This window comes from Heteronotia binoei, chromosome 12 (genome assembly GCF_032191835.1).
Source record: "Heteronotia binoei isolate CCM8104 ecotype False Entrance Well chromosome 12, APGP_CSIRO_Hbin_v1, whole genome shotgun sequence".
Classification (NCBI taxonomy): Eukaryota; Metazoa; Chordata; class Lepidosauria; order Squamata; family Gekkonidae; genus Heteronotia; species Heteronotia binoei.
Genome location: NC_083234.1, coordinates 72,172,838 through 72,187,385, shown reverse-complemented (window position 1 = coordinate 72,187,385; position 14,548 = coordinate 72,172,838). Strand labels below are relative to the sequence as shown.

Below are 14,548 nucleotides of genomic sequence, written 5' to 3'. Positions count from 1 at the left end.
GCCTGTCTATCTGCGGGACCGCCTTTCTCCACATGTTTCCCAGAGAGCACCGTGTTCAGGGACAAAAAAATCTATTGTCCATCCCTGGACGAAAGGAGGCTAGGTTGCGGCTGACGTGAGCTAGGGCCTTCTCGGTGGCAACACCAGAATTGTGGAATGCTCTCCCGGAGGCCATAAGGGCCCTGCGGGATCTCTCTACTTCCCGCAGGGCCTGTAAGACCGAACTGTTTCGACAAGCTTTTGAGATCTAACCAGGAGAGAGCTGCCACCCTACATCGTTATAGAGTACTATGTGATCACCGCTTATATTATATTGTAGTGATACAGCACCATGAAATGTTTTTTTTTTAAATTTAATTGTAATTATCTTTTATTGGTTTTAATCTGTAAAAATGAATGTTGTTAGCAGCCCTGAGTCCGCTTGCGGAGAGGGCGGGATAGTCTGGCCAGTCTGACTGTTATGCTACAGTGAAAACCATGGGACACGGGGACCAACTAAAAATGTTCATCAACATCTTATATTTTACAGTTAAACAGTTCTACTAAAATTTCTGGGATATGGAATGGTATAGTATAGCCCAGACTTTTCAAATCTGGGAAGGTGAGCAAGGCGTGTACTTGAATAGGAGACCACCAAGGAAGACTTTGCAAAGGAAGGCAATCACAAACCACCTCTTCTTAACTACTTGCCTTGAAAACCCTATTGGGTCACCATCAATTGGCTGCAACTTGACTTTACACACACTAAAATTTCTAAGCTCACAAGAATAGTAGTACCAACTTTCCACTACCCTTCTTTTTACCCTTCCCAAATTTATATATATGCAAAGGAGCTCCTGCTACAAAAGTGCCCTGTGAACAACCAAGGTTACTTCTGGGTATAAGCTTCTGTGTGCATGCAAAGGAGTTCCTGCTACAAAAAAAGCCCTGATCAGATGCATGAAGTGCTCTCATAAGTCAGTAGGTATATAAATGCACACGCCCAGATCTGGGTAGCTCAGGCTAGCCCGATCGCAACAGGTCTCAGAAGCTAAGTACGGTCAGCTCTGGTTAGTACTTGGATGGGGAACTGCCATGGAAATTTAGGATGGCCACGCGGAGGCAGGCAATAGCAAACCACATCTGAACGTCCCTTGCTTGAAAACCCCATGAGAGGTCACTATAAGTCAGCTGTGACTTGATAGCCATAAATAAAATAAAGGTCCATGGTTATAGAGCAGTGCTTGAAAGAGATGTTCTCCTGGTTGCCTCTGACATGTGGAAAGCCCCGTCCTTTTTTCTCTCTCCCATTTTGGCTGAAATCATGTCACAAAACTGACAGCTGTAATAATTTCGGGAAGGCGGTGAAGTTTGTACTGGCTGGTGCCTTTTAAGCAAAGGGAAAGGTAGTCCCCTGTGCAAGCACCGAGTCGTTACCGACTCATGGGGTGACGTCACATCACAACGTTTTCATGGCAGACTTTTTATTATGGGCCGGTTTGCCATTGCCTTCCCCAGTCATCTACGCTTCCCCCCCCTTCCCCAGCAAACTGGGTACTCATTTTACTGATCTCGGAAGGATGGAAGGCTGAGTCAGCCTTGAGCCAGCTACTTCAACCCAGCTTTCGCCAGGATCGAACTCAGGATGAGCAGAGTTTGGACTGCAGAACTGCAGCTTACCACTCTGCACCACAGGGCTCCTTGCCTTTTAAAGCTCCTTGTGAAGCTTAGTGGGGAGGGGGGAGTTTTATAGATGGGTGTTAAAAGGCCAAAGGGGGTGGAAAAAATAATAGCTGGCCTATTGCAGTCCTTGCTGAAGATCCAGCGAGAGCAGAATTGACCCACTTTGAACCATGATGCTGACTAACACCTTTGGTGGAGCCAGTTTGGTGTAGTAGTTAAGTGTGCAGACTCTTATCTGGGAGAACTGAGTTTGATTCCCCACTCCTCCAGATGCACCTGCTGGAATGGCCTTGGTTCAGCCATAGCTCTCGCACAGCTGTTCTTGAAAGGGCAGCTTCTTTGAGAGCTCTCTCAGCCCCACCTGCCTCACAGGGTGTCTGTTGTTGGGGGGGAAGGTAAAGGAGATTGTAAGCCATTCTGAGATTCAGAGTGAAGGAGGGGTATACATCCAGTATCTTCATCATCTTCTTTTCTTGGACCCCAACAAATATTTTTGGAAGTTGGGTGGGGCTGTTGCCCAGCAGGGCTTCTGATTTGCCACTGGAGATCCACTTGGCTATAAAGATTAAAATGATATTATTTCAGTGGTCACTATCTCCACAGTGTTTGTTTTATTCTCTCTCACTCGTCTTTTTCCAGTGTATTTTTAAAATCACCCCTCTTCTCCCCTGCACTTGAGCTCTCTGGGTCCACTTCTTGCATCAGCCATTTTGTAGTTGCACACATCACTCTGGGTGCCCACAGGCTAAACATATAAATTGGATAAACCTATGGAGCAGAGATCCATCAGTGGCTATTAGCTACGGTGTATTGTTGGAATTCTGTGTGGGGCAGAGATGCTCTGTATTCTAGGTGCTTTGAAGGGCACAGTGGGGGGGTTTCTAGTGTTAAGGCCAGTGGGGGACCTGGTTATTTTGGCCACTGCGTGACACAGAGTATTGGACTGGATGGGCCATTGGTCTGTTCCAACATGGCTTCTCTTATGTTCTTAGACTCAAAAAAGGTTGAGGACACTGCTCTAGAGTTTGGATTCAACAAACAGATAGTAGCTTTCCTCTCATGATGGTGTTTGCATCCAAGTATAGCAGAGTTTCCTTTACTCTTGAATGCTTACCATGAGCTCTTTGAGATCAGTCCTTCCTGCACCCCTTTGACAGAAGACAGGAGCTGAGACTGGGGTCAGCAAGACAGGGAGGTGGTTGCTGGTTTGCCATTCAGGGCCAGGGGGGCTCAGCGGTAGAACATCTGCTTGGCACACGGAAGGTCCCACATTCAACCGCCAGGATCACCAGTTTAAAAGGACTTGGCAGTCAATTAAAAAGGACTCAGGGCAGCCTGAGACCCTGGATAGCCACTGCCAGTCTGAGTAGAGAATACTGACCTCGATGGACCAGTGGTCTGACTCAGAATACGGCAGTTTCATTTGTGTTCAGCTAGTCCATGATGACTTCCAGGCTCTTAAAAAGCGATTATGCAGTAGGGTTGCCAGGTCTGAATCAAGAAATATCTGGGGACTTTAGGGGCGGAGCCAGAAGCAAGGGTGTGACAAGCACGATTGAACTCCAAAGTGGGTTCTGGCTGGCATATTTAAAGGGACCGTGCCTTCCCTCCATTTGGAATAATGAAGGATAGGGTCATCTACTCTTCGGGCTTGCAGAATTGGACCCCATGGTCCAATCCCTTTGAAACTTGGAGGGTTTTTTGAGGAGAGGCACCAGATGCCATGCCGAAAATTTGGTGCCTTTACTTCAAAAAACAGTCTCTCCCCCCGAGCCCCAGATACCCACAGATCAATTTTCCATTATACCCTATGGGAATCGGTTTCCATAGGGAATAATGGAGTGCCCAGCAGACATTTCCCTCCCCTCTTCTGCGTTCTGATGATGCTGAAGCGGGGGGAGGGACTCCAAACCAGGGGATCCCCTGTCCCCACCTGGGGATTGGTAAAGGGAGAGCGATCACTTGTAGGATAAAGACAGCAAATACAGTGACCAAATAACGAAGAATGTATTGAGATAAAATTATACAGATATGTTCAATAGAAGACTAAATAGCAATAACAATCCCCCCAGAGTTTCACAGTTCCATCCAAGGAGTCCCAATGAACAGGAAGTCGACTTGATTCTTCCTTCTTTGAATCCTCTTCTAGCATCGGGGGCTCCAGCCACATCTCTCAACCGAAGGCAAAAGCTCAGAAATAATATCAAAGTGCTTCTGATGCATCAAGTAAGTTGCAAAAAGCTGCAAAACCCACAAGATCCTTTTTCAGTGCGTCCAAAAGGCCGTGAGCCTTTTGGAGTTTAGTGCCATTTTGAAATCTTACTGGAGACTTTCTGTCCCAGTTGTCCGTTGGGGATTCTACGTGCACTCTTTGCACTCTTTGGACACGCTGAAAAAGAACCTTGTGGGTTTTGCAGCTTTTTGCAACCTATTGATGCATTAGAAACACTTTGATATTATTTCTGAGCTTTTGCCTTCGGTTGAGAGATGTGGCTGGAGCCCCCGGTGCTAGGAAAGGATTCGGAGCAGGAATAAGTCGACCTGTTCACTGGAACTCCTTGGATGGAACTGTGAAACTTTTGGGGAATTGCTATTGCTATTTAGTCTTCTATTGAACATATTTGCATGCTTTTGTGTCAATGCATTCTTAGTTATTTGGTCGCTATAGGTTCGGTTGTGCTGTCTTTACCCACCGGGGAATTGGCAGCCCTCTTACGCAAGCATGTTTTAAAATCCGTTTAAACATTCTGGAAGTCTTATCCCTTGCCGAGAGTGAAAGTAGTAAAAGTTCCCTCTCATCAAGAATTAAAAGACAAACAGGATCCCGGTTATTGGTACTGTGCAACTTCGGGCTTACTTTTCTTCTAATGCCTGATGCTTATAGCAGCGCGTTCCACGATTCTCCCTCTCTCGCCAAACCTCACGCGCACACCGCACGTCTCTTAAAGTTAGTTTCCAAGGCACTGGTGCTTTTTTTTTTTGCCCGTGTGCCGTATCAGACTTCCCTTCAAAGGAAGAAGAGGAGAAGAAATGTAATTTTCATTGGCTTTTTTAATTTGCTTATGTCTCTCTTTTGGTCGCTTCAAGCAAGACATCGCTGGTAGGAGGGGTGGCTTGAAAAGCGCAAATGTCGTTGCGAGAGCTGCGCCGGCTTCCATTAGACAGCTCATCAGAGGATTGCTTTATTTCCTAACAGCCACCTAACGAACTTATAAAAAGAAAAGCACGTCCCCGTGAAGGCATGAGTCTTCCTGCCCCCCCCTCCCCTTCCCCTTCTCTGTGACGCGCTCCCCGCTGCGTAAACCAGGTTCGCTTATCTGGAGGGCTGTGTGTGCTGGCAGTATGCCAGATGAGAAGAAACGCAGGCGATCGGGGGGGGGGAGCGCTGTTCTGACATCTCCGCCACATCACTGTCAAAGGCTTTTGACGTTTTCATTCACGAATGCATCAGTGCAACCGGGGCGGGGGTAGGGAAGCAGGCAAGCCTTTTGAAAATAAAAACAAGCAGACCCGAAAAGGACTTGAGCACGAGGGCGGGACAACCCGATCCTTGGCGTGTTTACTCGGAGGTAAATCCCACCACATTCGGAAGGGCTTACTCCTGAGCTGGGAATCTGAAAGTTCTTCAGTTCAAATCTCATCTCTTCCATAAATCCCTTGGGGAGCCTGCTTGGGTGGAAAGGCAGCATAAAAAGTGTTTTAATTAATGGATTGATTGATTGAAATGTAATCATAAATGCATCAGGAGACTGTACAGGACTGGATTAACTATTAGACGAAGTAGGCACTGGCCTATGGGCCCCCATGCCTTTAGGGGCCTTAGGCCAGCTTTCCCCCTATTCCCCCCCCCCTTGTTTGCAGCCCTCCCAGCCTGCACGCACAGCCAGCAACATGAACTGCTCTTTGCCCAACTTGCCTGGTGCGGCTGCTGCTGCCGTTGTTGCCAAGTTTGGTGTAGTGGTTAAGTGTGCGGACTCTTATCTGGGAGAACGAGGTTTGATTCCCCACTCCTCCACTTGCACCTGCTAGCATGGCCTTAGGTCAGCCAGAGCTCTCTTATCTGGGAGAACGAGGTTTGATTCCCCACTCCTCCACTTGCACCTGCTAGCATGGCCTTGGGTCAGCCAGAGCTCTCTTATCTGGGAGAACGAGGTTTGATTCCCCACTCCTCCACTTGCACCTGCCAGCATGGCCTTGGGTCAGCCATAGCTCTGGCAGAGGTTGTCCTTGAAAGGGCAGCTGCTGTGAGAGCCCTCTCCAACCCCACCCACCTCACAGGGTGACTGTTGTGGGGGAGGAAGGTAAAGGAGATTGTGAGCCGCTCTGAGACTCTTCGGAGTGGAGGGCGGGATATAAATCCAATATCATCTTCTTCTTCTTCTTCTACTTGCACCTGCTAGCATGGCCTTGGGTCAGTCATAGCTCGGGCAGAGGTTGTCCTTGAAAGGGCAGCTGCTGTGAGAGCCCTCTCCAGTCTCACCCACCTCACAGGGTGTCTGTGGCGAAGGAGGAAGGTAAAGGAGATTGTGATCCGCTCTGAGACTCTTCGGAGTGGAGGGCGGGATATAAATCCAATATCATCTTCTTCTTCTTCCCCCGCAGCTTTATCAAAGGGGCTTTGGAGAAGGTTCCTGCAGGCTGCGGGGGTGGGGGGGGGGAGTAGGCCCTCCGACTCTGAGATGATTTTCAAGGGAGCCCCTGAGGTTTTGACCGCCCAGGGGCCTCCACAGGGTTTAACCTGGCACTCCCTCCCACTCTCACCTAAGCCTTCCATCTGCCATAATTGTGGTTTACATTACAGGTGTTGTAACCGTTTCAGGTAATGTGTCTGAAGCGGCCTGAACACTAAAGCCCTACAGATATTTTAGGCATGGCAGTTCTCTGTGCACTTACAAAAACTAGGTCTTGGGGGGAAGGGGACAAATTTCCTAGGATTCTTCTCAAGACACTGACTTCAAGCATGCGGGGCCTTTCCCTGTTTTTGGCAGGCATCTGAGAGCTGGTGTGGTGCAGCAGTGAGCGTGTCCAGCTGCCGTTGTCAAGAATGCTTCTTGCCATGAGCACATCCATATTGGGGCCAGACAAATGCTGTAGTGGGAGCTGCTTTTGAATAGAATTGCTGCGTTTAACTCACTTGCTGGCTTGTCAATGATATAGCGTCTGTAACATTGTGTAAGTAACTTAATCACTCTGAGTGCGTGGTACAGCTTTGAGCTGAAGACCACGGCTTGGAGACTTTCACTTTTGAAGCCACTTGCTTGAGGAATAAGAACATAAGAGAAGCCATGTTGGATCAGGCCAATGGCCCATACAGTCCAACACTTTGTGTCCCACAGTGGCCAAAAAAACCCAAAACCAGGCACCATCAGGAGGTCCATCAGTGGGGCCAGGACACTAGAAGCCCTCCCACTGTTGCCCGTCCCCCCCAGGAACAGAGTATCATACAGAGCATCATTGTCCCATACAGAGAGTTCCATCTTATATCCTGTGGCTAATAGTCACTGATGGACCTCTGCTCCATATATTTATCCAACCCCCTCATAATCTCCTTTATCTTCCTTCCCCACAACAGACACCCTGTGAGGTGGATCCAAGTAGGCGGCCGAGTTGGTCTGTAAAATTTACATTCTGAGCCATCATCGCCTACCAGCTGTGTGTGTCTCTGCTCACTGTGCCGGATTCCTCATCTGATGAAGCGTGCTTAGAGCGCACGAAAGCTTACGCTCTGAATAAGACTAAGTTGGTCTTAGAGGTGCCATTGCCTCCTATTTTGTTCTACCCTGTGAGGTGGGTGGGGCTGAGAGAGCTCTTTCCAGAAGCTGCCCTTTCAAGGACAACCTCTGCCAGAGCTATGGCTGACCCAAGGCCATTCCAGCAGGTGCAAGTGGAGGAGTGGGGAATCAAACCGGGTTCTCCCGGATAAGAGTCCGCACACTTAACCACCGCAACAACTGACTCTTTCAGGGTTGTTACGGAGGAGGGGTCCCCAGCCTTTTTGAGTCTGTGAGCACCTTTTAAATGCTGACTCAGGGGGCTGGGCATAACCCCAAATTGGCCACCACAGGAAGCAGATATGCACCCACACTGGAAGCCCAAAGGCAGAGGATAAGAGGAGTGATTTAAAAAAAAAAAAAAAACCAGTAGGAAACAGCAGGAGAGAGGAAAAACCCAATGCTGGCTATTTTAAGGCCCTTTACAGCCAGGGGCCTGCATATCTTTGGGACTGCCTCTCTCCGTATGAACAGGGCCAGATCTAGGGGGAGCAGTGGGGGTAGCTTGACCCCGGTGCTGCGGAGGGGGGCGCCAAATTGGGCACTCCCGGGAGGGCAGGTGGGGGGAGCAAGCCAGCAGATGGGGAGGTAGATCGGGGGTGCAGGGCTGGTTTCCTGCCTCTCCGCCTTCCAGAGGGGAGGTAAAAGGAGCCGATCTGCCTCCCTCAGGCTGGCGGGGTCTTAGATCGGCTCCTTTTACCTCCTCTCTGCAAGACAGAGGCAGGGAAAAGAGCCTCCCTGCTTCTGATCTTCCTCCCCTCCCAATTGGGAGGGGAGGAAGATCGGAAGCAGGGAGGCTCTTTTCCCAACAGGGCAGGGAGATGGTAAAGGCAAACCCCTGGTCTTCCCAGCCTATGTAAATACCCTACGGGGTGTTTCAATGGGGAGGGGGAGGCCAATTGCTTGCCTTTGCCCTCTCCCTGCAAAATGGGGAGGCGGCAAAGGCAAGCCTCCTGGCTTCCTTCCCCGTGTAAACACCCCACCTGCCTCCCATTTTTTGAGTGGGGGCACCATTTTTTGATCCGGCCCTGCATGTGAACACCCCCGCCAGGCTATGGGGTCTGCTGCTCAACATCTCCTCGTAGTCCCTGCTCCTAAGGACACCCCGCTGGCTTCAACGAGGGCCAGGGCCTTTTCGGTCCGGGCCCCTATCTGGTGGAATGAGCTCCCGCTGGAGATTCGGGCCCTGCGGGACTTATCAAGGTTTCGCAGGGCCTGTAAGACGGAGCTCCTTTGCCAGGCTTTTAATTAATCCAGTGGGCGTCCCTTGAAAGTCATCATATCCCCCAGCATTTCACCATTGTGGTGTTATGCTATGCTGTTAGCCATCAGCTGCACGCCGTTTACCGCCTATGTCTGTAAGATTGCTTATTGTGCGGCTCCTGTTTTGTAGCGTGTTTATATGATATTATTTTAACTCTGTTGTTTTATTGTTGTAAGCCGCCCTGAGCCCAGGGTGGAGTATAAATCGAAACATTAAATTAAAATTAAATTGAATCTGCCCAGCCAATCAGATCTCCAGTGATCAACCAGATGCCTTGCTGGGCAGGAGCCCCCCCCATCTGACCCCACCCACTACCTTTAAACACTTGGCAGGTAAAGTGCTGGTGGGCATCACGTTGGGGAACACTGTTTGAAATATTTAAAGTGCTGCACAGGGCCAGATTAACAACGAGGCCAAGTAAGCACTGGCCTGTGGGCTCCCACACCTTTAGGGGCCCCGGGCTGGCTCCCCCCACCCCGGTTTCCCCCCTTCTTGCAGCCCTCCCAGGATGTGCAGCCAGCAACTGAGCTGCTCTTTGCCTGAATTGCCTGGTGTGGCTGCTGCTGGCATCATTGCCAAGTTTGCCTCTGCCTCTCGCCTGCAGGCTGCGGCGGGGGCCACGGGTGACAGGGCGGGCGCTCCGACTCTGAGGTAATTTGCGAGGGGGCCCCCGAGATTTTGACTGCCGAGGGGCCTCCACAGGGTTTAATATGGTACTGGTGCTGGATTTTTTTGGGGGGGGTCTTTTTATGTTCGTGTGTGTGCACGTGCGCACCTGGAAGTCGCAGTGACCTCTGATGACCAACCCCTACTGGGAACCTGGAAGGATATTCAGGGAGGTGGCTGAATTAAACCTGCCCCTGTCCTCCCGACTGGGTATCTCAAGGAGGCCTCCCTTCCGAGTACTTGCCAGAGTCAGTGCCCCCAGAATTATAACGATAACAATGTGTGTCACTTATTTGTATACTATGAGTTGCAGAATCATAAGAAGTTATTTTTAGTTGGTTAGATAGTTAGATAAAAATATGGAGCAGAGGTCCATCAGTGGCTATTAGCCACAGTGTGTGTGTGTGTATGTATGTGTGTGTGTGTGTGTGTGTGTGTGTGTGTGTATATATATATAACATGGCTTCTCTTATGTTCTTCTGTGACACAGAGTGTTGGACTGGATGGGCCATTGGCCTGATCCAACGGGGCTTCTCTTATGTTCTTATGTGATGCAGAGTGTTGGACTGGATGGGCCATTGGCCTGATCCAACGGGGCTTCTCTTATGTTCTTATGTGACACAGAGTGTTGGACTGGATGGGCCATTGGCCTGATCCAACGGGGCTTCTCTTATGTTCTTATGTGACACAGAGGGTTGGACTGGATGGGCCATTGGCCTGATCCAACATGGCTTCTCTTACGTTCTTCTGTGACACAGAGTGTTGGACTGGATGGGCCATTGGCCTGATCCAACGGGGCTTCTCTTATGTTCTTATGTGATGCAGAGTGTTGGACTGTATGGGCCACTGGCCTGATCCAACATGGCTTCTCTTATGTTCTTATGTGACAGAGTGTTGGACTGGATGGGCCATTGGCGTGATCCAACATGGCTTCTCTTATGTTCCTCATGTTTTGGTTTTTTTAGTGTTTCGGAAATGAAGATGGAGACCATCCTGTCCTACCTCATGAAAGATAATCGTTTTGCGGGAAACCGAGGGGGAAACAAGGTGAGTCCTTTTGGAAGGGAGCTCTCTTCCCCTCCTTTCTCCTGCATTGCTCCGGTCACCTTATCCAGGCACAACAGGTGTTGTTTTGGCACCCATTCAAGAGCCAGTTTGGTGTAGTAGTAAAGTGCGTGGACTCTAGGAGAACCGGGTTTGATTCCCCACTCCTCCACTTGCAGCTGCTGGAATGGCCTTGGGTCAGTCATAGCTCTCGTAGGAGTTGTCCTTGAAAGGGCAGCTGCTGGAAGAGCTCTCTCAGCCCCACCCACCTCACAGGGTGTCTGTTGTGGGGGGAGAAGATATAGAAGATTGTAAGCCACTCTGAGTCTCTGATGCAGAGAGAAGGGCAGGGTATAAATCTGCAGTCTTCTTGTTCTTCAAGTGCCTGGTCATCGTTTGACTTTAAAACGGTCCCCTTTGAGTAGATTCTGGCACATCTCCTGGTGCAGTGCACAGTTTAAGGGGAGGCGCTTTGTGTGCCTCGTGACGGAAGGGAAATTGAACTGTCCGCTGTTTTTAAAAAATGTTTGTTTAGGGCCCTTTCCCAATTTGTCACAAAGATTCAATCTGTAGGAACTGAAAACAAAAGCGATAAGAAGTAATCACATCCAATTAAACTTCCCCATCCTTTCCTGACTTCACCCTGAGCTCCAAAAGCGAACCCCAAAGAGCTGGAGAAAATCTGCCATACTGTGAACTTCTTATAATGTTCTTTTCTTTTTCCTGCCTCCATGATGTCCATTATAAATATCCCTTTGGCACGTGTGTTTTTTGGCCTTCTCTGAGAAGCTGGCAAGCCAGCAAGAGATGTCAAAAACAGCTGTAAAATGTATTTTTTATCTTTAGGCGTATAAAATATATATGCGGCCGTGTCTGGGTGCGGGGATGTTCACCTGCCTACAAAGGGAATGCATTTGATCTGTGCACTTTCTACTGGTGGGGAGGGGGCGGGCTGGGGAAGACTCCCTAGGGGGGGACTCTGCGTGTGGGGGGTTGGAATTTGCTGGGCCAAAAGTTATTAAAAACAAAACCCTTTCGTTTTGTTGACGGGTGTCTTTTGGAAGCAAGAGACGGCATCATAACGCCAACCCCGCACCTTGCTTTTTTGCCCCACCCCAAAGGCAGGCCGGTGAATTTCCGTCTAGTCTTCCCACGTTGACCATCTTTTAAACTTGGGTTTTCTCAGTACTGCCCCCACCCACCCACAGGCATACCCAGGTCTGCTTGAGGTATGGCATCGTGAGCACCCAGCTCTTTTTGGCACATCTGGACCTCTGCACTCCCTCCCTGCTTCCCTGTCTCCCTTGCGAATTCTCCCATCCTTCCATGCCGTGCTTTAACAAAGTGTTATCACTGCACCGGTGCCCACTACTGTTACCCCTAATGAGAATTTGACAGCAGGGACTGAAGCAGGTTTACAAACCTTGGCTTGGAAGGCATCTGGGGGCTGTGAAACACAGCCAGAGCTGAAGGAGATGTCCCCCTACCCTGAGGTTAAAGTAGGCCCAGGAACCCTTGGAGTGGAGGATGGAACAACATTGCTCACGACACCCTTCTGAATCAAATCTGTGCTGTCTCCCATGGGCTGAAGAAATAATCTTGTTGTTTTCCCCCAAAGGCTTCCCTGGAGAGCCAGTTTGGTGTAGTGGTGAAGTGCGCGGACTCTTATCTGGGAGAACTGGGTTTGATTCCCTGCTCCTCCACTTGCACCTGCTGGAATGGCCTTGGGTCAGCCACAGGAGTTGTCCTTGAAAGGGCAGCTTCTGGGAGAGCTCTCTCAGCCCCACCTACCTCACAGGGTGTCCGTTGTGGGGAGGAGGGAGGTAAAGGAGATTGTGAGCCACTCTGGGATTCAGAGTATAGTGTGGGATGTAAATCCAATATCATCATCATCATCTTCTTCTTCTTAAGTTTGAAGATCCTGAGATGCCAAGAGCCCCTTGCCTCTTGACATCTGCCAAACAGTCTTTTTCAGGAATGGCCAAACTTGCTTAATGTATGAGCCACATAGAATAAACGTCAGATGTTTGAGAGCCACAAGACATGAACATCACTTATGGATGGATGGAAGGAAGGAAGGAAGGAAGGAAGGAAGGAAGGAAGGAAGGAAGGAAGGAAGGAAGGAAGGAAGGAAGGAAGGAAGGAAGGAAGGAGACTTTAACTTTAAATGTATTCTCCAGGCTGCTGGTTGGCTTGGCTTGGAAAAGTGATTTATAGAATCATAGAATCATAGAGTTGGAAGGAACCTCCAGGGTCATCTAGTCCAACCCCCTGCACAATGCAGAAATCCACAAATACCTACCCCAAATTCACAGGATCTTCATCGCTGTCAGGTGGCCATCTAGCCTCTGTTTAAAAACCTCCAAGGAAGGAGAGCCCACCACCTCCTGAGGAAGCCTGTTCCATTGAGGAATTGCTCTGTCAGGAAGTACTTCCTAATGTTGAGCCGGAAACTCTTTTGATGTAATTTCAACCTGTTGGTTCTGGTCCTGCCTTATGGGGCCACAGAAAACAATTCCACACCGTCCTCAATAGGACAGCCCTTCAAGTACTTGAAGATGGTGATCATATCACCTCTCAGCCGCCTCCTCTCCAGGCTAAACATCCCCAGCTCCTTCAGCCTTTCCTCATAGGACCTGGTCTCCAGACCCCATAGGACTTGGTCTCCACATTTAAAGGAAGAATGCCTTCTCCAAGCTGGCCAACAGGGCTGTGGGGGCTTCCAAAGCCGCACAATATGTGTGAAAGAGCCACATGCAGATTCTTCCCACCCCATGGTCGCTTTTGCAGAGGAGCACGATGGGAACTGGTTATCTCATCATCTGGGATCATGGCACAGCTCGGTTCTTAGGGATGGCAACTGGAGCTTCAGATGTTCATGTGACCCGTTGGGGATTTTAGCCTAAATTGAGCCATTTCACACCTGTATTTTCACGCGTGCACCTAAAATGCCATCAGCATGTGCTTGAAACCGCAAACGGTGAATGCGACAAACACGTGTGACAGGCAAGTGCATTTGGATGCCACGACTGCTTGCTGCTGTGTGCGTTTGCACAATGCCCCAGGTACCAGAGAGCTTGTTTTTTGTGTGTGTGTTTTTCTTTCCAGCTCTGAGTCAGTTTTAAATTTAGACTTTCAGCCCTAGAACCAAGGAATTAAACCATGCTATTAGGGTGCAGTTTTAAAAATAAAATCTCTCTCCAAGGGGATGAGAAGAAGCATAAAAAGAAAGTAGGGACCGTGGGGAGTGGGGGGGGGAAGAGATCTGTTTTTTAAGTGTGCTATATTTTTCTACCATTTGCTGTTCCTTCTCCCTTTTCTTCATTTGTTTGTCTCTCTCTGACCTCCAGAATTGTTTTTCCACCTCCATATACATAGCTCCCCCTTCCCTTTTTAATCCCTCGGTTTAATCATAATCGTTCCCCCCCTCTCTCCCTTCCTTCCTTCCTTCCCTCCATCTTTTTCCTTTCTGGAGAAGGAAGAAGAAATGCCTCATTTTGAAACCTTCAAGAGGTGGGGCGGGTGGCGGGGTGGGGGAGGAGGGTGAGAATGAGAAGTCCTTTGTAATATATTGCCATATTATCACTAAATCCCCAGACAGTTGTGGCATAGAAGCGAGTCACCTGTCACTTAAGTTTGAGGTCTCTTTAATTTTCTCCAGGAATTCGCGCCGGGCTGTCTTTAATTTGCGGCCTTTATTGGAATTCTGAAACCTTTCCTGCCTTCCCCAGTGCTCAGATCTATTCTGAGCTCCGATACAGAATGTATACAATAACCAACAGAGGGATTTGGCGAGGGCTGGAGCTCTGTTTATTTAACACTCTGGAGGGATTTTCGGGTTTATTTGGTCCTTCGCTGCCCGCTTTCAATAACGCTTTGACAACCGTTCTGCCCTTCTCATTAATTTTAAACAGTTAAAACATGGGGAGGGGGGGAAGGGAGGGGGGAAAAGTTTTCATTATTAAAGTGCTTTACTTTTTAATAACAGAGGATTCTGTCCGCCAGGGGAAAGGGCAACTTCGCTTAATTTCACATTCATATTAAAAAACGCCTGGAAGGTGACACTCTGTGCAACCCAAGAGGCTTAACGAAAGAAATAGGTGGATTGGGGGGGGGGGGAGCATTGCAGGGGAAGGCGGGG

General features: G+C 49.2%; 1 protein-coding gene across 1 annotated transcript in view; it reads left to right on the top strand.

Moving 5' to 3' along the window:
• The window catches only part of DDX31 (DEAD-box helicase 31), a 102,262-nt gene that overhangs the window by 53,487 nt on the left and 34,227 nt on the right, over positions 1-14,548 (top strand). The window contains exon 17 of the mRNA XM_060251394.1: positions 10,329-10,410. Within this exon, the coding sequence (XP_060107377.1) occupies positions 10,329-10,410 (82 nt within the window). The remainder of the gene's footprint in view (positions 1-10,328; positions 10,411-14,548) is intronic.